Source organism: Thunnus albacares, chromosome 20, assembly GCF_914725855.1.
Source record: "Thunnus albacares chromosome 20, fThuAlb1.1, whole genome shotgun sequence".
In the NCBI taxonomy this organism is placed as follows: Eukaryota; Metazoa; Chordata; class Actinopteri; order Scombriformes; family Scombridae; genus Thunnus; species Thunnus albacares.
In genome coordinates this window covers 9455625-9482727 of record NC_058125.1, presented here as the reverse complement: position 1 = coordinate 9482727, position 27103 = coordinate 9455625, and the positions used below count along the sequence as shown (strand labels likewise).

General features: G+C 43.1%; 1 protein-coding gene across 1 annotated transcript in view; it reads left to right on the top strand.

Moving 5' to 3' along the window:
- The window catches only part of LOC122970839 (transformation/transcription domain-associated protein), an 83336-nt gene extending 56903 nt beyond the window's left edge, over positions 1–26433 (top strand). The window contains exons 58-72 of the mRNA XM_044337125.1: positions 98–293; positions 859–977; positions 1192–1338; positions 2392–2492; positions 4569–4770; positions 6427–6588; positions 11032–11122; positions 11355–11560; positions 12700–12961; positions 19107–19332; positions 19646–19863; positions 20575–20759; positions 21582–21785; positions 23501–23695; positions 25147–26433. Of these exons, the coding sequence (XP_044193060.1) occupies positions 98–293; positions 859–977; positions 1192–1338; positions 2392–2492; positions 4569–4770; positions 6427–6588; positions 11032–11122; positions 11355–11560; positions 12700–12961; positions 19107–19332; positions 19646–19863; positions 20575–20759; positions 21582–21785; positions 23501–23695; positions 25147–25431 (2799 nt within the window). The 3' untranslated portion in view covers positions 25432–26433. The remainder of the gene's footprint in view (positions 1–97; positions 294–858; positions 978–1191; positions 1339–2391; positions 2493–4568; positions 4771–6426; positions 6589–11031; positions 11123–11354; positions 11561–12699; positions 12962–19106; positions 19333–19645; positions 19864–20574; positions 20760–21581; positions 21786–23500; positions 23696–25146) is intronic.
- The last annotated feature ends 670 nt before the right edge of the window (positions 26434–27103 follow it).

The following is a 27103-nucleotide window of genomic DNA, read 5'->3' as shown; positions in this document are numbered from 1 at the left end:
GAGTCAAAGAGTGAAGTTAGTGTGGTCAAGCTCACGAGAGCGTATAAAAGATCCAACAAGTTAGAGAGCAGACATTTAACTTATAATTTCTCCCCAGGCTGCACAGCAGATCATTGAGCTGCAAGAAGCAGCCCAAATTAATGCAGGGCTTCAGCCAGCTAAACTGGGCCACAACACCAGCCTCCATGACATGAAGACTGTAGTGAAAACATGGAGGAACCGACTGCCCATTGTGTCAGATGACCTGTCCCACTGGAGCAGCATCTTCATGTGGCGCCAGCACCATTACCAAGGTACGACACACACTCTGACACACCAAGTGCTGCTCCTAATGTCTGAAGTTTTCTACCAGTGATATACAGCTTGCTAAAGCACTCTCTTTCTCACTGCAGGACATAACACACACACACACACACACACACACATATATATATTTACCTTGCTCAGTGCTCAGCTCTCTCCCGCGGTGACTTTGAAACCATTCAGAGAGGCAGCCACTGCAAAATGTGATGTCTCAAGCAACTTGAGCTCCAACTCACACTGTGAGGCGCTGAAATAATGATAGCGCTGGTTCTGCAGCACCATGCCAATAAAATCCACTTCATTTATACATGACAGCCTTCAAACTTATGTTAAAGTGAAATGGAATTTTCTTGATGAAATTCATTGCCATGCCCCATTTACTGTTCAATATGTTTAGTGTCCCCAGTGCCCTCCTCTGCGTTATGACAGCAAAGCATTTTAGGATCCTCAATATTCACACATCTTTATGCTCCCCTGTTCTTGCTTACTTCTTCAACTATTCACACTTTTATAAAAGAAAAGCCATGTTCATTACTGTTTTGTTTCTGTCCGCAGCCATAGTGACAGCGTATGAGACAAACACACAACACGATCCAAACAACAACAATGCCATGTTGGGAGTTCATGCCTCGGCTTCTGCTATCATTCAGTATGGCAAGATAGGGCGCAAACAGGTACCGGTTCAAGCTCATAAGCCTTTTTTGATCAGATAAATTTGAAGTGTGAATCAATAAACAGTGAGCACCTTGATTAGAACAATGAAAAGGTTTTCAATTACAGCTCATCAACACAGATTTTACTTGAAGTGTTAAACACCTTTCTTTCTCAGGTTTCTATAAACATGCCAGTTCTGTCTGTGAAACTACATCACACTGTTTTTATTCCCAGGGCTTGGTGAATGTGGCTCTGGACATTCTGAGTCGTATCCACACCATCCCCACAGTGCCCATCGTTGACTGCTTCCAGAAGATCAGACAGCAGGTTAAATGTTATTTGCAGCTGGCTGGCGTCATGGGCAAGAATGAATGCATGCAGGTAAGATGGAAGATCACTCTGTTCTGCTTTCTGTCTCAAATGAGAGAATCTGTTGCCACTTTATGTATTTATTCAACAAATACACTAAATATGCATGCACATGTAGACACAAACTTAAATGACTCTTGTTCTGCCCTTTTTTTTCTGTGATGTTTTACCGCTGAAAACATTTTGAACTGTAGTCACACTTGATTGGCTTAATCTCGGTGTGTTTGGGTCAAAGGATCATTGGGTAGAATCTTTTATTGGCAAAATAATCACACACAGAGCAAAAATCATTTAGTTTGTACAATCTAATTAAATGTGATCAAAAGATAGTTTAAATATATTGTAGCACCTGCATCATAATGCAGCAGAATTTGGATCATGGTAAGATATACTATCATTTGAAATCACCCAGCGTCTACTGAAGAACAACGCATTTGATGTGTTTAGTGTGATTTCAAGTACTTGGGTTGATTTCTGCTGACTATGCCACCAGCTACTGCTCTACCGTTAACTACACCACCAGCTACTGCCGGTGGTGTAGTTAGTGGTACTCTGAGTGGGAATAATAGCAAGAGCAAGAAGTGTTTGGGGTGGCTCTAGGTTACAAGCTATAGCAGCGAGACTTATAAGAGAGTGTAACTCAGGAGCTTGCTCTTAAGCCCATGGAGTACTCTGATTAATAGAAGCAGTTCAGCACACCACAAGTCATTAAAAGTGCCAGTAGACACTCTTCTCTCTCTCTCTCTTTCTCTCTTCTATCTCATCTCCTCTGGTTCTCTCTGTCTCTCTCTTGCGCTACACATCGTTTGTCACAGCGGTACATAGGGGACACCTAATCAGAGTCTCACCATAATGGAAGTTTAGTTCCCTGAACACCTCTTTTCTTACTTCTTAATGAACACCAAGCAGTTTGTTTGTTTTTCACCTGTGATTACGGCCCTGTCTAAAACAAAATGTCGTGGCATCTTCTTGCCACACGATTCCTTTCTCCAGTGTAGACGAAAGTTTCTTCACTGCAGTTTTGTTTGAAGTTGAGCCTCGTTTGTTCTCTTTGCTATCGCTTAGGGTTTGGAGGTGATAGAGTCGACCAACCTGAAGTACTTCACCAAGGAGATGACAGCTGAGTTCTACGCTCTCAAGGGCATGTTCCTGGCTCAGATCAACAAGTATGGACACCAGCTGTCTGGTCTTTGACTAGCTTTGCATAAGCATTGTCACTTTGGAGCCAACTTTAGATTAGCTTCTTTCACCTTTTTTTTTATATTCCAAGTCTATCAGTCTGTCTGTCACTGTCTTCTCTTTGTTCATTATCACATTGTCCTCAAACTGTGTCAGTGGTCCCTTAACTCTCTGTGGGTGTTATCCTGTTGGGATATGGCAGTCATATTTAATCGGCACTTCTTGCCTCAAGCTGACACACCTCTGAGATTATGTTACTAGGTAACCCCCATGACAAGGCTTAGATATTAAGGTACATCTGTGTCATCAGTTTGTGACAGTGTCAGTAATGTGTTTTTTGCTGCTAGGGTTACCTGTGGAGCACACGGCTGTTCTCTCAGTGCTTTGCCGGGCCGCGTATACCCACAGCCACGCTCTGTAACACCATATCAGCGGACCCTTTTTTTTTCGCCCATCATCTTTGACGTGACATGGCATCCTGAGGGGTGAAAGACAAATTGAGGGAGGCTTATTAAATGTATATGCAGCTCAATAATTAACTCCAGGCAATTTGCAGGAATCTCTGGGATCAGCAGAACTTGCCTCCACCTCAGCAGGGTTTATTGCAATCATTAAGTTTCTCCTACACCGGGGGAGAATTAACCGTAGAGTGGGGGTTAGGGGTTGAGAAAGCCTTTATGTGTGTGTGTGTGTGTCTGTGTGCATGTGCAACCGCATGTGCTAAAGATTTTGGGATCGTTCAATTAAACGGGTGTCAGAGATTTGACAGTCTGTTGGGTGCCGGTGCTCCTGTTGAGCCGGGTAGTAGAAACTGTTAATGTACTTTAACACTGGCAAAGTGACTGAGGCAACCCCATTAAGTATTACTGGAGGGTCTTCGGCTCTGACTCCCATAGCAATCAAGCTCCCATTTCTTAATCACATGCCAAAATGCCTTTTATAATAACACATTTTAATTGATTGGCTTGGGAGGCATTTCACTGTAAGTAAGCGGGAAAGTAGTTTTGGAAGCATTCCTAAAATGGAGGTCCATTTACTAACTGCGCCTCAGTAAGGCTTTTTCATTGTCAGGCCTGTCTCCTTGTTTTGACTGCAGGGGTAGTGCATCTTGGGGTGCCTCTTGCATCTTATTTATTAATCAAAGGCTGAAAGGTGCGTTAAAAATTATTCAGCCCGTGTGCCAACGAGTGGTTAGAAGCTGCTTGGTGTGGTGAAAACAGCTGATGATTCAGAATATATTTCCCTGTCAGCATAAATGGTGCAGTCAAAACGTAGGTCTCCTGCCAGATTTCACCTGTCTATTTCTTTGCCTGCTATTTAACAGTCTCCAAATCGAATACTGAAAGTGTGACTGCTAGATTACTGTATAAAAATAAGGATAAAGGGATTAAAAAAATTTCCACAAGGATTCTCAAGTTTATCAGCCCGCAGATTTCTCTAAGCTGTAGCAATGCTCTTCACGGTCAATGTATTTGTATACAGATAAATATAGCCATTACTCTGAGGTTTATACCTTGCTGCGGCACTGTCATTTCTGATAAAATAGGAAGATGTTAAGCTCGTATGTCACCCGGTATTAAATGTATTGATCGGCACAGTATGATAGGGCTGGGTTCAACTCATATCACATTATAGCAAAACGCCTGAACCCTTGGTGACATTAATTCATGCTGGGTTAAATGCTTACTCTGTAATGCCAAGGGGAAAGGCCTTGAAGATTACAGCAAATGAAATATGGTGCTTATTGATGTGTAGTACATAATTCAGAATATGATCATCATAATCTGTTTCTTGCTCACTCAATCTTTCTCATTTTCTTTCGCTCCTTCAACCCCCCTCTCCTCTCTCCGCACGAACATTGCATCCATCTCTTTGACTCTTTCAGCCCCTTTCCTCAGTGTCACTTTCTATTTTGCATCTCTTTTTTTCCTCCTGGCTTACTTTCACTCAATCTAATTTCCTCTCCTTGCCCTCCATCTACCTCCCTTTGCTCACTTGCCCATGACACTTTGTGTTACCGTCGCTCTCTAATGCTCTCCACCTTCCCTCCCTCCTTGTTCCAGGTCAGAGGAAGCCAACAAGGCCTTTTCAGCAGCAGTGCAGATGCACGATGTCCTGGTGAAGGCCTGGGCCATGTGGGGTGACTACCTGGAGAACATCTTTGTCAAGGACCGTCAGCTCCACTTGGGAGTCTCCGCCATTACCTGTTACCTCCACGCATGCCGCCACCAAAACGAGAGCAAGTCCCGCAAGTACCTAGCAAAGGTGAGAAGATGGGAAAGTGGGAAAGAGGCCTTTTGTGTGTGTGGTCGTTACTTTAGATCATGATTTTGGCAAATTGTGAGGACTTCTTCCTGTCAAATGCTAATATCATAAACATAATTGTTTGACTGTTTGATTATCTCATGCCCTCAGTTGCTGAGTAGTTGAGATTTATGAATGGATGCTTGTTTTGTTCTGAAACTACCACATCAGCTACCCCATCCTGCACCTGCAGTAGCTACTGTTTCTATAAAATCAGCAGCCTCAATCAGGCTACAAATTTTCAGATAGGGTCATTATTAATTCCCTGGTTTCCTGACCCCATCCAGTTCATGCATTATTGGTGCTGATGAGAAGAAAGGCTTTTCCCCCCTCTCTCAGCCTCTGCCACAGTTACAGCCAGAGAGCAGTAATTTGATCAATTACAGTCCAGTGGTAGACGGTGTGGATGGGTTCCCACGGCAGATCGATGTCGGAGTGAAGGCCATCCTCTGGCGCGGGGGTTAACGGACTAATGGCCTCCCCTGACACTCCAATCTCATGACCCTCTACATGGACCGACCTTTCTCTAACAGTCGGACCAATGCTACCGTACTTCCCAGTTGAGTGTGGCCTGTGTGGGAGGTAAAGAGATGGTCTCTGTGCTAACAAGCAACCCTCCCTCTTACACCGACACACTCCAACTCATTCTATCGGCTTCTTTACTGCCTCGCCAGAGGTTAGCGTTAGTAACACAGAAAGACCTCTATATGCTCTTTTAATAGGTAAAGCTCTGAGACCCGTTGTGCTTCACCCTACTTAACTCAGATAGACAGATGGTGAACATGTCAGGTGGCACCTTTACTGGAAAAAGAGGCAACATTAAATCAGATAATCACAGCACAAAATTAAAGAAATTTTGGTAAATTCTTGATGTGCTTTTAGCTCTTTTTTTCTCTTAGAAATGATGATTAATGAGCTGGCTTAGAAATTATGAAAACCTTCCTAAACTGCCTGCTAGGATCTCTGCTTTCAAACAGCCTCAAGAGAGTTAGATATGAGAGGCTTATCCAGAGAGTGAAAGTCCAGCTACCTCTATGTGCCATGCTGGATAAATTATAAATATAGTCTTGCCAAGTCCAGTGTTAGCATTATTATCATTATCTGTTCTAATAATGGCTGCTACCAGCTTCACATTCCAATTAGATGTTTTTTTGGTGACCCCTTGGTATTGTGCTGCCAAGCTGGGTTGGCAGTGTTTAGTAGTCCTGATGGATGAAGCGAGATGACCAGTCATTATCAGTAATTATACACAATCTGTGTACCCTGGTCGGCTCACTGAAGAGAGCCTGGGGGGGTTGAGTGGGGTTAATGTCTTCATCATAATGTAGATGCACACACAAGTACACCAAGGGAGGAGAGATCACCTCCATGTTGGCTCAGCTTTGATCATAGTTAGGATTGCCAAGATGTACTTGTTCATTGCTCTGCAACCCCCCCTTCCTGCTGCGACCAAAGCCAGGGAAGCAGTGATGGTCTAATTAATGATAGAGACCTTTCCTCTTGCTACTTGGTGTGTTATAGTTACTTTGTTGGGAAATGTATGAAATATTTTCATGTGGCTGCCTTGGCAGAATAATGGGAATGTTGCTTTTTTTTGTGTTCTTTTTTCATCTGCAGGTGTTGTGGCTACTCAGCTTCGATGACAAGAATACCCTGGCAGATGCTGTGGACAAGTACTGCATCGGAGTCCCGCCCATCCAGTGGTTGGCATGGATACCGCAGCTGTTGACCTGTTTGGTTGGTTCAGAAGGCAAACCTCTGCTCAACCTAATAAGCCAGGTAAAGCCTTTACAAATGTCCCTGGTCCTATAGCCAGATGTAGATCACTATTTGTGCCCAAGCCAAAATCCTCTTCATCACTGTTATCAATGTTTTATCAGTAAAAGCATTTGTCAACTTATCTGACCATTTAGAATATGTTTGAAACTCCCCCTCATCGCTTTTTTTTCTTTTTTTACTTCGTCTTCAATTTCATGTCTGGATGTCTTGCTCACCCATCAATCATTCTCTTTTTTTTTTTTTTTTTTTTTTTGGGCTTCCTCCATCCATTCAGAGGAGCACATCTGGCTGATGTGTTAGCGTTAGTGCTCATGCACGTCTTTCTAATCAAGATAAATTAACTGCATTCACGCCAAAGTGGCCTCTCTCTTGCATTCTGTTTACCAAATTAAGCATTCAGATTCTTTCACTGTCCCTTTTACAGCAATTTATTGGCTTTCACTCGTCCCTGGCGAATTGGTTTTTAAATTATTTGTTCAAGAAATGATTATAAAGTTAATATCGTACGCATCCGCACTGCGGGAACAGAGCAAGTAATTAAACCGAGGACTAATTTGCTTTGCTTAATGGAGTATTATTTCCGCACAATTTGAAGAGGGTGATCTTCAAAGAGTAGTCTGTTATAACAAACAGCCAGTCTCTCAGCAGAGCAGGAATATTGTATAGAGGATATGAGAGAATGTGTGGAGAAGGATAAAGGAAAGAGAAGGAAGAGACGGGCTTTTGAAATACAAGTGGGCAGTGTAAGAGCTGGATGTACTATCATGGAAAGACAGAGTAAGTGTGTGATGAAGTGATGTTTACTTAAGGAATCTTTTTAGCAGGCAGATAAATAGGAATTAACATTAACAAGCTGGCTTAATGTAAATTAGATGTTAAATAAATGAACACAGTAGAAACATTCTATATAGTTTGCTTTTCATGTTTTAATTTTTTAATATAATGTATTAATATTTTCAGGTTTGCTAACACTTGAGCAGGACATTTGGTTGTTACAGCGTTCAAAGTTGTGACTTTTTTTAGTTGCACTTTAGTCACTTAAACCAGTGCCTGCCCTTCTGCATGATTATGAGTGGATGTCAATGGGTGAATGTACAGATTTTCCATCTATAGAGATCCAGTCCTCCCTTTGGTCTGCCTTGTCACCCTGTAATGACTGAAGGATAAAAGGTTGTCCTTTCTTCATCCCTTTTTATGTAAAGAGAGAAACACATTTTAATGCATGGCAGGCTTTATCTCTGCCGCTCGCCTGAATTATTTAGAGTTTCTCTGCGGCGGCGGGATGTTTAAAAAACGTATGCTGAAATATTGATGAAGGTGAGGAGAAGAGTGCCGGGGGGCAGGCGGGGAAGATGAATCAGAAGTTAACAGAGAATCTCAACACCCCTCCTCATGTGCCCCCCCACCACCACCGCCACCACCCTCCCTCACTGCCTCTTCCCTTGTCTACCACTCGCCCTCTTCCCCTCGGCCCACCTCGGCTTCGCCAAAATATGACATTTCTTATCTTCCCATTAGCATGCTGATCTCTGGTTCCTCCTCCTCCTCTCTGCCTTCCTTCCTCTTTCATCTTTAATGCTGCTCTTAGCTGCCACTTAGAACTCCCTCTTCCCGTTACTCCTGACTCTAGCCCTTCACTTCTCATTTCAGTAGTATATTTTTCATTTTAAATATTTCTTTCCTTTCCTCTCTGTTTTTGAAGCATGTGAAAAAGAGAATTGTGAAAATTACAGAGCTTTTACTGTATATGCAAATAAAACTGAGAAATATGAGATTTTAAGAAAACAGCATGTAAACAATTGCAGAATACAGTACATTCATGTAAGGGATGTAAATAAGTATAACTTAATAGGTTTTATATATATATATATATATATATATATATATATATATATATATATATATATATATATATATATATATATATATATTCACTTGACTTTGGAGAAATTACATCTGCAGGAAGTGGAGCCCCCTGTATGGAAAAGGTGACAATAACTTACTTTGAGTTTTTCATGGCTGAGGCTTTTTGTACTTGAGGCACTGTACAGATCTACTTTAGGCACAAAAGAGCAGCTAAACACTTCTCGTGGTAAAGTTGAGGCTGAAGGCGCTCCAGGAAATGGGAAGTGTATTCGTAGCTTCAATTTAATAATGGTTTTCTTTGTTCTCCTTTGTATCATCTCCAGGCTGTCCGGGCTTAGACCCACAACAGCAGCAGCCTCTTTCACCACTTAATCCTATCTGTCTCTCCTGCCTTGGTGCTTCCTGTGCAGCACACCACTGCTGACTGACTGACTGACTGAATGACTGACTTGTGTATAACATGCATTGAGAGAGCTGCATCTGAGCTCTGGTAAAGCTCTTTGAGTGGTCCACTTTGTTTAAGGAAAACTACAGTACACTTTGCCTTGAACTGACCCATTTTCACTCCAGGCCGCTTTGAACCCGAGCTACTTTTCGTGTTATCTTGACATGTGCAGTTTGAGAACCCCTCTCATGACCTGCGCTAGATGTCAAAGGAATGTGGATCCAGTCAGAGAAACCTTAGAGGTTCCAAAATCAATTTACCCTTAGACTAAGTGCGAAAAAGTCCTCTATTCTTTCTCTGCGTCTCTCCTGTATCCCTCCTCCACCGCCTATCCTCGATCCACCTTCAGTGGTATTGAGCTCCGTTTTGTCGAGATGTGGAGGTATCCCTTTCTGCCTCGCAGGCGTATAGGGGGTCTAAAGGGAATCAAATAGCCTTGTAATTGCAGCCCATGAAATTGTGCTCAGAGACCTCAGAGAACCTTGTGGTTTGGTCTTCCAGCAATATCAAATGGGCCTAAAGCCAGATTCGCTGATCTCTCCCACATAGAATTTCAAGGACAATTCAGTGTAAAACTTGGTTATTGTTTTTGTTTTTTTGGTCATCATTTTAAAAAGTATTTTACATTACTACAACCCTGGCAAGGAACATGAGTGGTCAGACAATCCTCCATGTTATAAACAAACCTCCAATATTACTCTGATTATATGAATGTTAAAAAAAAAGATCTTTCCTTAAAGACAGCCACCTTTGGAAAGGTTAAAAAAAAGAAAAGCTGTGGGCAGAGCTTGTTTTACTTTGGCTCATAGTTTTACAAAAAGTGGCAGATATCTATCCTCACCCCTGTACAATTTCAGGGTTCTTTGTCACAGCTGATGTTCTACCTTTAGGCACTCGCTTTGTGCAGTCACAGTGATAGCCAAATGTCACACACACAAAATACATCAGTGTCGAGTTGAGTTTACCTCTCTCATTCAAAGGGTGATTCCTTTACAGTTTCTGCGTGTGATTTGTCGCAGTCGGTGCCCTCTTATGTATTAGATTGTCATTTGGTGACAAGTGTGGAATTGGGATTGTAGCCACAGAAAGGGGGCATTTTGAGAATTAAGCTTTTACTGCATGTTAGGAAAACACTTAGTGTTTGTGTGTTGACAGGGGAGAGCAGAAGGGCAATCTGTCTTAACATTTCTATATTGCCATCGGACCTGGCAGGACAACATGACTGATAAAGGAAAAACTACAGCAGATGAACGTGCCTCTAGTTATGAAGGGCTGTTTGTAGGATGTATAATCTTCCTTTGGGCATCTACTCTCTGAAAGTGCTGGTTGGTGCATCCTTCTCTAATGGATGACTGGCATACAATAGACGACTGTGTACATACACCATGTCTGGTGCCCAGCATGACTTAAAACAGCCCTATAGTAAATACCATACATAATACACTGAACAAAACAAAAACCGAGGATCAGAAATGTCTGCTTTTTCCAAAAAAAAAAAAAATCTGCTTTATTTCCTGGTTTAATAACAGATGTTTTCAATGAATGTAGCAGTTCAGTAAAGTATCTACCTTAAACTACAGGCTACGTAGCTAACTAATCCTGCCTTCCCAACGAACTGTGACCCAAGACAGATATATGAATTATACACCAAAGGTATACCTGATGTATTACTTATCAAAGGAATCCTCCTCCACTAAGTTTGAGATGAATTTGCAATGTATTTCAAACTTGAAACCTCTTATGTCCTGACTTCAACCATTAAGCCTCCAAATGTTGTCAGTGACTTTTCTTGAAAGTCTTGAGGGCAATTTCATCATCAGTCACATTCAGTTTTGTAATTCAGCCATGACATGTTTTTAAGTTGCCTAACTCCCCTGACTCAAAGCTTCAAACACTCCCTCTGTTACAGCAGAGGTCTCTAGCTGTATCAGTATGATCTTTCTCTCTCTCTCTCTTTCTCCTCTCTCTGACACACACACACACACACACACACACACACACACAGTATCTCTCTGTCCCTCTCTCCACCTCTGTCTGCCTCCTCTCTCTCTCTCTCTCTCCCCCTCTCTCTCCGCTGCAGTCCTGAGGGGGAGTCTTTGAAATGTAATCTGTGACCCTCTTTTATCTGCTAGGTGGGACGAGTGTATCCCCAGGCTGTCTACTTCCCCATCCGCACCCTTTACCTGACGCTCAAGATCGAGCAGAGGGAGCGCTACAAAAGTGGTAAGTAAATGGCTGGCTAAAGTGTGTTGTCTCTGTACCACACTCTGAACATTAAAAGCTCCTGTCTGCTTTTACTAAAAAAGTACATATAGGTGCAGAAAATGTGTTTAAGAATATAGAATGTGCTCTATAAAGTTCAGTATCACTTCTCCAGTTGTACCAATAGCATTCCTCCCTACCTCTTCTTCCTCCTGTCACATCTCCATCACTCATCCTTTCCTTCTCCCCTCAGATGCATCCGGACAGCAGCAGCCCACTTCAGTTGGGGCCCAGCCTCACTCGGGGGCCTCTGACCCGGGGCCTATCCGGGCCACAGCCCCAATGTGGCGCTGCAGCCGGATCATGCACATGCAGCGAGAGCTACACCCCACCCTGCTCTCCTCCCTGGAGGGCATCGTGGACCAGATGGTGTGGTTCAGGGAGAACTGGCATGAAGAGGTGAGAAGAACAAAGGTGCCGGTTGTGTTCGTGTGTGACTTTGTTGCTATGTGTGTGTGTGTATGTGTGTGTTTTCAGTGGATCAGATGGTGAGAAAATAATACAGCTGGCGGTGAGAATTTTCATGAATCTGTGCATATGTGTGAAAGCAAGTTGGTGTACACATCACATCAGCGTATTTGTGGGTCACACCACCTGGTCAAACAGATGACCGCAGTTTGGCAGATCCTGTCTCTCTAGTGGGCCGACACATCTGTTTAGTCTATAAGGTTTTTTTCCTGACTTGTCTTTAACCATGAACAGGTCATCACTGCGTCCTATTCTCTGACTGCGCTAGTGTGATGCAACAAACTGACAGACTGATCCACCATATTTATACTAACTTCAACAAAATCCAAGACAGATTTCCCCCTTAACTTTATTATATCTTGTGTGCCAATTTCTCAAATCCCTTTTTTTTAGAAGGGTTAGGTAACATGTCAACTCACCTTGCTAATTGTGTGGATGTCAGTGCAGTCAGTACTCCTGACATTAGTGTCCAAACTAGACTTGGTGCTGATGCAAATTGTTTTAGCCATGCTTGGCAGCATCCATGCAAGGTAGCTGGTCTGTAGGTGGAGGGGAAGACTGGGAGAAAGCGAGGCAGCAGGAAGGGAGAAGACTGAGACAGGTGATGGATGGGTGCAGTGAGCGTGTAGGATGGGGCTAGGGATTTAGGGCCGGAAGTTTGTGTGTATGTGTGTGTGCGCGTGTGTCTGTGTGATTATCTGTGATGGTTTGGGGCACTCAGTAGCAGCTGCAGGCTCTATGCTTCGTTCCGCTGGGCAAGCAGGGGCAGAGGCATGCTATGCCATCATCACCCCCAAACAGCCACCCATCCCCCACCCAACCCCCCCCGCTTTGGTTACTGTATGACATCACATCGCTGCACCTTTGTTCCTTAAGAAACATGTATGTGTGTCTTTGTTTCTTAAATGTGTGTTCATCAAGATACTCAAGCTGTAAAGTTTGTCCATTTGACAGAAATCAGACTCAACATAATGAAGGAAATGATTCGGATCAGAGCAAAAAATTATATCAGACATTTCTAATTAATATTAATATAATATTATTTCTCTTCCACCCTCCTCTCTCTGCAGGTATTGAGGCAGCTCCAACAGGGCCTGGCTAAATGCTACTCAGTGGCCTTTGAGAAGAGCGGCGCGGTATCTGACGCCAAGATCACGCCTCACACACTCAACTTTGTCAAGAAGCTAGTCAGCACCTTCGGTGTCGGTTTGGAGAACGTTTCCAATGTTTCCACCATGTTCTCCAGCGCCGCCTCGGAGTCTCTAGCCCGCCGTGCCCAAGCCACAGCCCAGGACCCTGTTTTCCAGAAGATGAAGGGACAGTTCACAACAGGTTGGTTGGCTTTAAAAAAAAAAAAAAAAACAACTCACATCTGGCTTGTGTAGACATAGAAACATACAGAACAGACAGAAAGAAAAACAAGTGGAAGAGGCCTTTCATTTTGAGGTTTTCTTTACAAACACCTGCCCTCTTTCTCCTGTGTTTACTTTTTGAACTTAACATGACTCCCAGCCATGAAACTTAACTTTTAGCATCACTTGTTTACCTCTTTGAAACTGCATCTTAACACTTAGAAATTTGAAAAGACACAAAACATGACGCACATGATTTCAGGCAACCAACAAGTAGCAAGGTAACAAAACAAGCAACACCTCCAAGTTCTTCTCCCTGCAGCCCTTTATCAGAACTCAACAACCATTCAGCAAACGAGAGCAGTGTTCATTCTACGTCTACAGCAGTTTAAATGATGAGACGGCTGCTCAGCTGGCCTCTGTAGAAATATATTGAACCGGTTGCGTTATATGTGTGTGGACACTCCCGCTGTTCATATCGTTCATATTTCCAGAGCAAAGTACACTGCAGAATTGGTGTTCTGCGATGTAATTAAGGTTTCCAACCAGATGATTTGATTTCAGGGAGGGGTTGGGGCCAGTGACTGGTCAGAAAAAGGTGTGTGAGTGTGTGTCTGTTTGTGTCTTTATTACACTGTGTGCACACACCCACACTGGATTTTGATTATACACAAGTCAGCGGCATTTCTAATCTAAGCTGGAGCAGCACTGTGGCGATGATCACAAGAGGCACCAAACCCGTCCAGGTTTGATGAAATGAAGCAGAAGACTGTGTTTGCTCTTGCCTCTGCTGAAACAGTGAACTCTGGTCTAAAGGTCCAGTCTTTAATCTTTAAATCTGTATAAAAGTATTTGTTCTACTACATCTCTTTACTGAAACGCACTGTAATGAAATAATTGTATTTCTTAGCAGCTTTTTATATCAGTGTGAAATGAATCTCAATGCAGTTTTATAGACTTAAAGTCCACCGGAGGCTGAGTAAAATGATTTCCACCATACTGGCACTGGGCTACTTTTGCTCTTTTATATTGAAATATAAATGTAGTATAACCGCAGCTAGGCAAATTACCACTAGCCACCAGTCAAGTGGTGTTTTATTGTTGCTGGAGCTGGACGTTGTGTCTCTTTGACAAGAAACCAAGAATTGTTTACAGGCTGCTTGCGAAAAAAAAGCGGATATGGCTCATAAGATATTGTAACAGGTAGCTGAATTCAAGAGTCTACCGCTACTTCAGCTCCTGTGGCACAGAGATGAAACCCTTAATTCAATTTCTTTGGTATATATCAGTCTAAAATAACACCAGTGTTGCTGTTATCTCCCCATTACGGAGAAAATCATTCATTAAAGAGTACGATTGGCAATGAATTACCAACATAAACAACTCTCGTCTGTGCAGGTTCAATTTAGTCATCAAGGTAGGATGATATACAAGAGTACCCTGCTGTTTAACATCATTGAGGTGACCCATTGACAGTGTGAATTATAAATTATATGTAGCTTGTATTTCCAAATTGACAACCTTCTTAATCCTGAAACCTCAGAAAATTCCTACTGGCATATTTTCTTCTTTCCCAATCTCTTCTCTGAGGTGTTGTATGCCAATGTGACATCAAAGATTAGGAGTTGGAAGACACTCTGCAATGAGAGACAGTTCTCTCATCTATCCCCAGTTCTAGATTAACATATTTCAAAGCAGAAATTCTGTGATACTCATGTGGATGCTTGTAAGGCCATGACGAAGCCTCCAGTCATTTTGGCCTGCGTGTTGGGATTCATATGCAAGCTGTGGAATCCAACAGGACAGGTGCAGTTTTAGCTTAGCCAAGGCCCCCTCTGAGACATTTTTCTGAAAACAATCATACCCCTGTTTTGGGAAGCCACGTGTCTGTTTTCCTACATTACATAAGGGAGTTGAACCACAGTTCACTGGACCCGGTTTATACAAGGACCGTCTGCAGCTCCCCCAGCTTTCAGCATTCAAATAAACCTCTTTGCTGACTCCGTTTCACTCCTACGGGCTGACTGCACATACATGTTCTCTAAGTTACACTCTCAGTGAAAAGCCCAGTGTCTCCTTTTCATTGCATTTACACACAGCAACTCCTCCCTCTGCTTCTTTCTCCACCTGTCTGCTCTTCGGTCTCTCATGTGCTTTTCTCATCCACTGGTCCTGAGAGTGGCCAATAGAACTAATGTGTTTGGCCCCAGGATAGAGGAGGACAGGGAAAGTGAATGGAAAGTAGCTCGGGAGAAAAAGGATCACCTGACTCAGAGAGAGAAGCCACAATAAGGGCAAGCCAGAACCGACAAGCATAGAAAATTACAGATAAGATGGAAGAAAGGAGATTAGCAAATAGAAAACAATAGGAACGAGAGCCTGAGAGGAACCAAGAAGACAGGTGTGATGGCATTAGCGAGCAAAAGCATGGAAACGGCACATAGACCGACTGAATGAACAGCACAAACAAAGGGTGAGCGAGACTCAGAGCGAGCGCTGCGTTGATGAATCTTACCAGATGTTGCAGTGCCAGCTGTGCTCACGCAGCCAGGCATCACCAGGGCTTCTGCCTCGCAGGGTGCCTGCCGACCATCGCTACCCAGCTGTCCCCACGGCGACGTGGGAGCAGGGCCGACAGAGACTGAAACCACACAAGCCTTCCAGAGCGGAACAAACAGGGTTTACAGAGCTGCTGAGCAGCCAAGCTCCCATTCCCCGCACCACGTTAGTGGCTCACTCGCTTTCACAGGGTTTGTGGGCCGGAAAATATGGGTTTATGTGTGCACATATAACATTTGGCAGCAGGGAGGCATTCAAATCCAATTACGGAGAATGCTATTTGCATGAGTTACTGTTTTAGCAGTGGATCTGTTCCGGAGACTTTTGTCAGGAGAGCTTTTTCTGAAAAAAATTGCACAAGTTTCCTATCTTTTTAATTGTGTGCCTATTGAATACTCATTAAAATGACATTAAGCATAGTTAAATGCAACTCACTTTAATTTTGTATAATAGTTTGGCTGAGTACCTGCGTACCGTCAGTTAGTCCTCAGTAGTAACCTTTAAATGTGAATCTTTACTGCTTGAAGCCAGAAACCCGTCTACCTCCTTCCACACTGCTGAGATGACCTCTGAAACACTCACAACTTCAGCCCACCAATCAGACATAATCAAGTGACTCCAGCACACCACACACATACATGCAGTCCCACACTGAGCTCGGAACAAGGAGGTACATGAAGCAATAATGGTCCTATACACAGAGGTGGGCTACCTCCTGATTTCTGGAGCCATAATTTGGTGTAGCAGTGCAGATCCTCTGTGCTGTGGTCTGTCAGTCAGGCCAGATAGGGCAGAATACCAGCACAGGTTTCTACACACAGGTCAGAGAGCAGCCTGGCTACTTTCCACACCGCACTATTTTTCTCAGCATTCTATTCCCCCTGCTAGCTGACAGAGCAGGGGTCAAAGATGAGTTCAGGGAGAGTGAAAATAACTCTCTCCTGGTCTGGCTGGCTGTATTGCACTCACTACAGAGCACTCCTGTAGTTTCTCTGTGCAACTGTCTACAGTTTTAATCTAGTCAGGTTTAAGGGTTAAGGTTCTCACCATCAAAATGTTTTGCGCAAATTTGTGTGGCAAGGTAGATAATAATGAATATGATGTAACTGTTCCATTGGTTTGCTCTGGCTGGCCTGAGGGTGGCGCTACAATGTTTGTTAGGTTTACAAATTGGATTTTACTAAAATGAGGAGTGATGCATCTCTTGCTGTCACTTCATTTTTTAAAGTTAAACTAAGTGGCCTAAGGGGGAGATAGGTGCTACATCATTTGTTCACACTTTAATATGTGATGCACAATATCTCATACACCACCGATTTGATTTTTAACAAAAGGTGTGGACATGTTGCAGCTCACCACGACATTCAAGCATTCAAATTTGTGGAAAGACTCGTGTTAGAACTATAATAGAACCTTAAAACAAGGTTGCTCATGTTTAACCAAAGTTTTGGCTTCTTAAAATATTTCAAGTCCCCCTCCGCTCAGAAAGATGTTTTTCTTCTTGTCCCTACAGTTGAATGTTTGATCTTCACTGTGCAGAATGATATATATGCAGAGTTTGACACTAGAGGGCTGTTTTCACATTCATCTGCTGAAAGTTTCTTTGAGCTCATTGAAAGAACTATTTTAAGAGGCAGGCCTACAAACAGGGGTTTGTGACATCACAACTATTTTGGAGGCCAATCCTGGTCCAATATTCAACTTACACAAGTGGAATGAGGAAATTTGAGGCCTCCAATGCACAAACACAAACATAAACTTTACAGTGAACAAGGAGGCATCTTGTGTCCAGCAGTTAAACTTTTGAAATGAAAAATATTTGCATATTCATAGATCCTGGAATTTTTAATAAGGGAAACGGATTAGAAGTAATTTTATGGATTTTAATGAGATAATTGAACTTTTTTTGTGGAAAAACATATCAGACACAAACTATTACTCAAAGTAGAATTTTTTTATACATCTTAAAACATGTCTGGTATTCTTTCTTAGTTCTGATAACACAATACATGTGACTTGTGTCGTCTCCAGATATAAACAGCTAAAAGGTTTTATATCAGTCCATAAAGCTGGAATTATATTACTACATGGCTTCATAGCTACGGAGGAGTGGAGCATGCCTTGCCATTTCTATTTGTAAGCATTATACACTTTCATGGCGCTGAATTGTCGGGTGGCAATTTCTCAGGACTGTTTCAATTTTACCTCTGCTGTCGAGGCAGGTGAATTGCAGGCAGACGGATAGCAAAATAGGGCCGCTACAAAAAGAACATTGGCTGTTTTAAAGGGCTTATTTAAAGTATTAGGAGGTCTCAGATTGAACGTGTTTGAAATGGCAAGGCCTTGCAGTTTCATGGATTCATTATAACAGGCGGCACAATAGGGTGTACTGAAATAGGAGATGTAGGTGTGTGTGTGTGTGTGTGTGTGTGTGTGTGTGTGTGTGCACGCATTCATGTTGCAGAGATGTCCTAGGGGCTTTTCTCTAAAATGGAAAACCTGCCTGTCTCACTTCTCCTCCTTCCGTTGTTATTGCTGCAGCTCATCACAATATGTTATATGCAATATGAGTTGTGACTTGAAACAGGAATTTAATACTTTAAGACTCTCATTTTTATAGCTCTAATTTAATCAGCTCCCAGCCTCCACGAGGGAGTTTTAAGTCGATAGAGCAAACAGTTCTCCTTGTACTGCCTGCCTGCCATGAATAACTTATCTGTGAAGTTCCCTTAAGCAAGGCACTGCACCACGCTGCTGGAGTGGAGTGGCCAGCAGTGCAACACAATATTTATAATGGACATTTCCCAGATGTAAGTTTGTGTAGCAACTGCCCTCCCCCAAGCCATCACTATGAAAAACAAGGTGTTCTTAGTCCACGTTACTGGGTAAATAAAGGTAAAGTCAATACCCAGATCTCTCTTTAATTAATCTTAACTGTTTGTGGCCTCGAAACATACAACCTTTTAAACGTTATCCTTTTTGATTCTATTTATTTCCGTTCTATTTCCTTAGCTTTATTTGACTCTACTTTGAGCAGCGTCCCTTGCGTGTATGCTGCCTGCTTGCGTTTTAACCCCTTACAGTGTTTTATTTGGCAAGGTTACTAAGAAACATGTTGATATTTTTAGCACATGTCTGGGAGCATATAGCTGCGGGGGAGGTTAAAGGTTGCACACACACACACAAACACACCTGGGAGCTGCCCACTACTGTTACAGTCTTGCAGTGTTGGCAGCTGAGAGCAGCTTCTCTTTAACAGTTGGGGGGGTTAGTGACTTGCTAAAGAGCATTTTGAGGATAGTTGATTAATAGTTAATTCAGTTTTAAATACCATGTTTTAGTCATTGATCTTAATTCATCAAGCCCACCAAGATCCTGTTATTTAGTTAGTTTTAGAAATCATGATTGGAGGTAGCTGCAGGATGTTGTTTTTTGTTTCCATGCAGTTCTTAAAAAGCGGTTTGAAGCACAAGTGAGTTTTATTTGATTGTCACAGAGAAAGGCCATCAGAAGATTCTTGTTATAACCACAGCATTTCTCCTCTCCTCTCCTCTCCTTCCTACCAGACTTTGACTTCAGTGTCCCAGGCTCCATGAAACTTCACAATCTGATCTCCAAACTCAAGAAGTGGATCAAGATCCTGGAGGCCAAGACCAAGCAGCTGCCCAAGTTCTTCCTCATTGAGGAGAAGTGCCGCTTCCTCAGCAACTTCTCAGCACAGACGGCCGAGGTGGAGATCCCCGGGGAGTTCCTCATGCCCAAACCTACGCATTACTACATCAAGATTGCCAGGTAACAGACTCGTTATTAACATCAGCTACTGTATGAGCCAAAATCAAGGACTTTTTTACTCATTTTGACCAGCTCTGCTCCTTCAGGCACGCCAAAATGTGTCATTATTGTAAGAGAATGTACAAAGTATAGTTAAATTGCTTATTTTCTTGTCCTGTTAAGACTGAATTGTGTTGTAGATTTGGAGTAGAACAATATTTATCCTTAACTTTTACACCTATTGGAAAAAAATTGTATAACCCAAACAGAAAATGAATACACACCGCACACAGCAGAGATGAACCCACAGTTGTCCCTCTGCACCTCTCTCCAGGTTCATGCCCAGAGTGGAAATTGTTCAGAAACACAATACCGCGGCACGTCGTCTCTATATCCGCGGCCACAACGGCAAGATCTACCCTTACCTGGTGATGAACGACGCCTGCCTGACCGAGTCACGCAGAGAAGAGAGGGTCCTGCAGCTCCTGCGCCTCCTCAACCCCTGTCTGGAGAAGAGGAAGGAGACCACCAAGAGACACCTTTTCTTCACTGGTAGGACCAGGGATAAGAGAGATGGGGGGGTGTAGGTGCTTGCAGCAAAAATTCATCAGTATTGTGTCCCAGTGTCGCAGTGACCCTCTCCTTTTTTTCTTCTCTTTCTCTGTCTCCAATACACACACACACGCACACACACAAAATTTCAATTCGCTTTCAAGCACTATTTCCTCTCCTGTCATCCCCTTGTGGTTAGCCTCCACCCAGATGTTTGCCCACTCTCAATTTATGCACTTGATTGGTTTGTTTAAGGGGAAATATGGACGGGGAATTCAACAGTCCCTTCCAACCCATTTCCTCCCAACTGGAATGGCTCGTATTGATTTGATTTGGGGTGCCAGTGTATGTAAATGTTTAGACTGCTTTCACCATGCAGCCCATGCACAGCATTTTACCTCCTTTGACCCCACTTAGTGTTGATTGATGGCACGCCTTCAGAGCAGTTGTTTTCCCAACTCTGGAGTATTTTAGTTGTAGGTTTAGATCTGAGGTTTACACTGTGGTAAAACAGGAACTGTGTGCTAGCAAGTGCAGCCAAATGTTTACAGTTTATGTGTCACTGACGTGGTTGTTTTCGCCTCTTCTCTTTTTTCCCGGGCTTCCCTTCACCTTATCTGCTCCCTCTGCTCTCCCTTCTGCCATCTCTTCCCCACCTGTGCCCTCCTGTCTTCTTCCTCCCTCCCTCCCTCCGTCTCTCCATCTCTCCAGTGCCCCGAGTGGTGGCAGTGTCGCCTCAGATGCGGCTAGTAGAGGACAACCCTTCATCTCTGTCACTGGTGGAAATCTACAAACAGCGCTGCGCCAAGAAGGGTATCGAGCATGACAACCCCATTTCCCGATATTATGATCGTCTGGCAACCGTGCAGGCCAGAGGCACACAGGCCAGCCACCAGGTACGGAGGACGATCTGCATCCACACAAACATAAAATAGACAGCACATAATCCAGCTGTGCAGCCTGGGATAACTTTTAATGCCCTGCATTAATATTCATCCTTAATTCTAATTTAAAAGTGGCCTTTTGTAAGCTTTTATATTAACCAGTCAATGGATAATAGGCGTGTTCTTCTTCACGGAAAACTCAACATTAATCCTTCCTGCAAGTGAATATAATAATATTAAAGTTTGTTTGTATAGTACTTCTCAAAACCAACGTTACAAAGTGCTTTACACACAACAGACAGATGTCAAGCATTAGAGACACAGTAATTATTGCTGGACCAGATGGCTAAATGCCACTACGTACTGTGTTGTCATTCACTCTTATTTCAAGATTACAAACTGTAAAATCATGGTGTTTGTTTCTGGAGATCTTCACCTAAACTATCCTTTTAAAATCAAATATATTTTTTTAAAGTCTAGCTCATTCAGTTGGCAATGTTTTTGTGAATGCATTGCATTCTGGTTTCTGGAGAAATTGTATCTTTTGTGTCTATTATAGATATATCTGTATGATTAAAAGTTAAATGTTGGCACCAGCAAAAAGCCTTCACACTCAGATTCTTAAATACCAAACCCTGACATTTACTGTTAACATTTCAGAAAATGATCTGCTCTCTGGTTGTTCACTTTTGCCCTCTGGAATAAGAAAAATCCAGCAGCAAATTGGAATGTGGACAGTGAATCATGTCTACACATTGGTATCGGCAGCGTGTTCAGATCCAGCGCCACCTACCTAACCTCTCCTCCCTCTCTGTTCCTCCCTCTCGCCACCAGGTCTTGCGGGACATCCTGAAGGAGGTGCAAGGCAACATGGTACCTCGCAGCATGCTGAAGGAGTGGGCTCTCCACACCTTCCCCAACGCCACCGATTACTGGACCTTCCGGAAGATGTTCACCATCCAGCTGGCCCTCATCGGTCTGGCCGAGTTCATGCTTCACCTCAACCGGCTCAACCCCGAGATGCTGCAGATCGCGCAGGTAGGAGACGCATACATACATTCATACAAACACACACACAAGCAGACGCATGTTATCAAGGGCGAGCGGGGATCCATGTGACGGCTAATTCAATAGATACACGCTCTCATAGATGCATTGAGAGATCAGCATTACCCGTTTCATATCTGGCCGTATGAATTACCATTCTCCCCGATGACATTCACGCTAGGCCTATCAGTCAGCCAGCTGCTGTCAATGCGAAGGATGTTTTGACAGAACATTATATGCAGTCCCTCTGCTCTCCAGCTATCAAAGACGTTTCAATTTGAAGAGGCCGTGTTTGTGTGTGCGTCCGCCTCCTGGTTCACACGCATCCGTCTGGATGCTCGGGGTCTGCAGACAGCTTTCTCAAAGTCATTATTAAAGATGATTGTGTCAGTCGGCCACCCCTCCCCTCTGATCCTAATCGGCCTTTGCTGACAGGCGTTCCTCCGGGCAGCTAAGTGCTGGTATTAAGCCCCCACTCTGCCTGTTCCACTCCGCAGATCCCATTAGACACAGGAGGATTATGGTGCGGAGAGTGTACGCACACACACACAAACACACACACAAACAGAGAGAGGCAGAGAGAGTGCAAGGACAGGACATTATAGCCTCAACGTCGCACCCTACCCTGACTAAATAGAGACCTCATGTTCCTTCAAGTTGGGCTCCTATAGAGCCCGGTGATGCTGCAACACAAAAGAAGACACAGCTTTATGAAACACAGCTTGTGTGATCAGGGCTTAATTTTTGAGAATCTGTTGAATTTCCTGGTGTAATTATCTCCTCTGATATCTTTGACATTAGTTCTGAAAATTACCCAGTATCCATCATTTCCCACAGTCAAGCACAGAGTCGCTACATGTGACACTCTAATGTTGCGTCACCGCATTCACACCAGCCCCCAAAAATGAAGCCATCGCTGGCCAGTAGTGTGGCGATTGAGCATTCCAAGCGTTGCCTCCACATCCAACTGTCTGCGGAGCTTATCGGTGCCTCCTGGGGGTTGCTGGTGTCTCAGACCACTGCCTTGAGGCCCTCCGCCAGGGCCTGGAGGAGCAAATGACATGGGAGAGAGAGAGAGAGAGAGAGAGAGAAAAAGAGAGAGAGAAGTGGGAGGGGAAGGGAGGGGGAAAGAGGCGAGACGGAGGAGGAGGAGAGGGAGCACGAGCTGGAATGAAATGCTCCGCTATAAAGCTGTCAGAGCCACTCACCTTTTCATATAAGGGAGCTTATCTTCCCCGGACTGGCTGCTCGTGCAGCGGTCCTCTCGCACATAAATGCAGGCTTAAAGATGAAAACTCGGCTGTATATATTTAAGTCAGCAGAGAGGGATGGGGGGGAGGGGGGGGGGGGGAGTGGGAGTGAGTTGAGGATTATAGATGTTCTGCTGCTGATAGTTTGACATGTTACTGTGTCTGGGGCACACAGATCAATAACAGAAGCCATTTCGTTGGTGTGAGCTTGTTTTGTGCCTCCCCCCAGCCTTTCTGAAGAAGAGTCATTGTCTTATGGTGCTTATGTGGTCTAAGAGGAAGAGCGCCGCATTAAGTGATATTTATAGATCATTTTTCCTTTTTTTTTAGCTTTATGTGCAGATACTTCCAAACAAAGCTTTATTTAAAACATTCTCCCTCTTACAAATACATATATACACACTTGTTTGCAAGACTGCTAACATGTAGCTTAAATTTGACTTCCTCTGCTTCCAGGACACCGGCAAGCTGAACGTCTCCTACTTCCGCTTCGACATCAACGACGCCACGGGCGACCTGGACGCCAATCGGCCCGTCCCGTTCCGCCTGACGCCAAACATCTCAGAGTTCCTGACCACCATCGGGGTCTCCGGGCCGCTCACCGCCTCCATGATCGCTGTGGCGCGATGCTTCGCACAGCCAAACTTTAAGGTAGTTTGTCTGCAAGAGCTTGTCAGCTATTCACAGTATTACATTATTATGATTTTCAAAAAAGCCTTTATTGTAGCCTATATTGTTCATATTATATGGCAATATTGTGTTTTCTGAAATACTACAGCTCAGGGTTGTTTTACAAATCAATATAGTGATTGAATATAGTACGTGATTAGAGGCTTTCCCCTTAAAATACATGACATGAGATATGGAGTGTAAAGTTTTTCGCAATGGTTTCAACTTTAGCCAGTTACACTTGAGCCTTTATAGCGTTAATCAAGCAGGGATACATGAATTAAAAATTGGAATTTCTGTAATAAGGCTGCTTTAAAGGACATATATTCGATGTGTTTTTGTTAAAAAGTTCTGCGAAAAGTGCTAACATTGTCTTGAAACATTCAACCAAACTGTGACAATGTTACATTAAAATAGAAGTATTTACATATATGTGCAGTCACTCGACTTGGAGAAGAATTATATTTGAGAGGTGAGGTTCAGTCAGCTGGCGGTGTCATTGAGGTTAATTTTCATTCTGAGGATGCAGTGAATGATCATCTTGTCAATTTTAAACTCCTGCCGAACTCTCCGGATGTCGTTGAGCGTTTAAACTTAGACAAACCCAGAAAGAACGTTCACCAAACCAAACAAAAAACAATTCAATGAAAAAGACAAGCAGAGGGTGGTATGATGTATCTACAGCAGGGCAGTAATGACGGGCTTGTGGTGTCTATGTATAGCTCAAACTTTAAGATGCAAATAAACAAAACACTCCACTATGTAAGCTAGTTAAAGCTGAATGCCAGAGGCCAGCGTTTCTTGAGGTCGAAGAAAATGTTTCCAGGGAGCGCGGAACAACACAACAAACACGTACCAATCATCCACTCAAATATAGTGAAGCCTTAAACCATATAAACAATCTATTGCCGCCTGAGACCATATAAACACTTAAGGGAAGGGAACTGTGTGTACCTAGTTAGGTGATGATTGCTGGTGTTGTGGCCCCGTCATGATGTAGAGTGTTATATATCTCAGCTCTTTGTCGCCATAATGAGCTGCTAACAACACAGACAGATTTCCCCGAGGAAGATTGACACATCCTAGATTGGAGGTAACAGCTTTGTTTTATGTGTATGTTTGAAATTGGCAATGAGGCTTATATAACCGAGGCTTGATCATGTTTCAGTGCTTTCATTCCCATGACGGACAAAAACCGTTGCAGCATTCTTTAAGACGCATAATTGACAACTTCATTTAAACTTTAATGGTATCCAGTTAGCTCTGAATCTCATCAGCAACTATACAGGGCTGTGAAAAGCTTGAGTTTTTGCATAATTTGTTGCAACACAATATAAAATTTCAATAGTTTGTTTTTAAAAAGAATAAACACACCCCACCTCTAATTTTAAAAAAGACAAAAAATAAATCTTTGTTTCTTCTGTCTCTGATAGGTGGACGGCATCTTAAAGGCAGTCCTTCGCGACGAGATCATCGCCTGGCACAAGAAAACCCAGGAGGACACATCCATGCCTCTGTCCCCAGCCGGCCAGCCAGAGAACATGGACTCCCAGCAGCTGGTCTCACTGGTCCAGAAGGCCGTGACAGCCATCATGACCCGCCTCCATAACCTGGCTCAGTTTGAGGGAGGAGAGAGTAAAGTCAACACGCTGGTGGCTGCAGCAAACAGCCTGGACAACCTGTGCCGCATGGACCCTGCCTGGCACCCCTGGCTCTGAGGAAACAGAGAGAGAAAAAAAAAATGACACGACACAAAGGAGGAGAATTAGGAAGATGAGGGCGAGAAGATGTGTCTTCGTTTACTTTTATGACATATCTGACAAACACAGATGAAGGTTTTTAGGCGTGTGTTGCTCTTCACTGTAACAGAGGCCTGATGCACACGTGGGACTATTTTTTTTCTCTTGACACAAGTACACGCAGATACTCTGCAAAGTGGAATCAAGTTGAAACAAAGGCTCGACCGTCACATTGTTGGTTTGAACAGGGTTTGCCAGTATGCGAATCTTTCTATGAAAATACAATTTCTCCTTCAACTTCTATTTATTTTTATAGCTAAATAACAAGGAATCTATCTGTGACGCCACTCGTCGTGTCTTAAATATGACAAGGAGGCAGAACAAATATGTGTTGGTGTCATAATGAGCCACTCAGTAAACCTAACAGGACTTTTTTTATATAATTTAAGAGACGGGAAAAAAATCTTTTTTCTTTAACTGTGTCCGTGTTGTATTTCACCTGCATCAATAGCTTAAAAATTTTCTACTTGGATTTGTTTTTTTTTTCACAAAATAGCCATTTGTCTTCTGAAACTTGTATTTTTATTTAAACAGAAAAATGTGTAGCTTGTTTTCTATTCCTGCGGAATGAAGAATATTGTGCTCGTGTGAATAATAGATGATGCTCTTGTTTTTTTTTTGTTTTTTTTTTTTTTTACCCACGGCCTGAACTACTCTTCCAAAAGCCATTTTACTTTACATATTTTCTTTCCATCAGTCCTGTTTTAAGAAAAATGTAATAAACTTCAGGGTGAAATAGACACTGTAATAAGCTATAACAGCTGTAATGCCTATATGTCATTCCCAAGCTGGTCGTGTATGCATATTCTTCCTCTTTTTGTAAAGGTACAGAAGCCTTTTTCCAACAGAAGTATTATCTCTTGCCTTGTAAATAAGCATTTTGTTTTAATAAAATGCTCTTTTTTTAATGCGGAAACTGTGTGCAGTGACCTCCCCAAGTGTCTTTCTTTACACTTTAAGACATTTTCAACCAATGAATCTCAAAAATAAATTTCAACTGTGCTCACAATTACCATAAAGCAAAACAATTACTTTTCTACCCGAGTTGTTTCTTTTAAACCAGTTGTAAAACAAAAATAATAACCAGTAATCCCCATCTGTGCTTCCCGTCTACTGCATCACTGTCACAGCCATAATCACCCCCAAGGATGCACTCCTGGATATTATTGCAGTAATAACTCATGCAGTGAAATGACTCTAGACAAACTGTTCTGTGACGTTAAAAAGTCTATTGCCATCATCCTTACGGTTCACAGCTAGTAGACATTTATGGAGAGGCGTTGCAGCGCAGCAGTGTCGCTCTGTCTCTTGGAGGTACAATAACCTTGTGGTCATTCCCTCCCTGTGTTTAGAAAGTCCTGTGGAGGTGCGTTGAGGCGTTTCTCTCCTCCCCTGGTGCGTGATTAATGCGCGCCTGTAGATCTCCGAGTGGGCTTGCCCCGTTGACTTATACACGCTGTCAGCTGGCCCGCCTGCGCTCATAAACAAAGGTTATATCTCTGTTCGCCTCTATAGAATCCACATACACAGCCTCCGCTTCAACATGTTTACACACTGTCTCTAACATTTCTCTTCCCCTCTGATCCACACA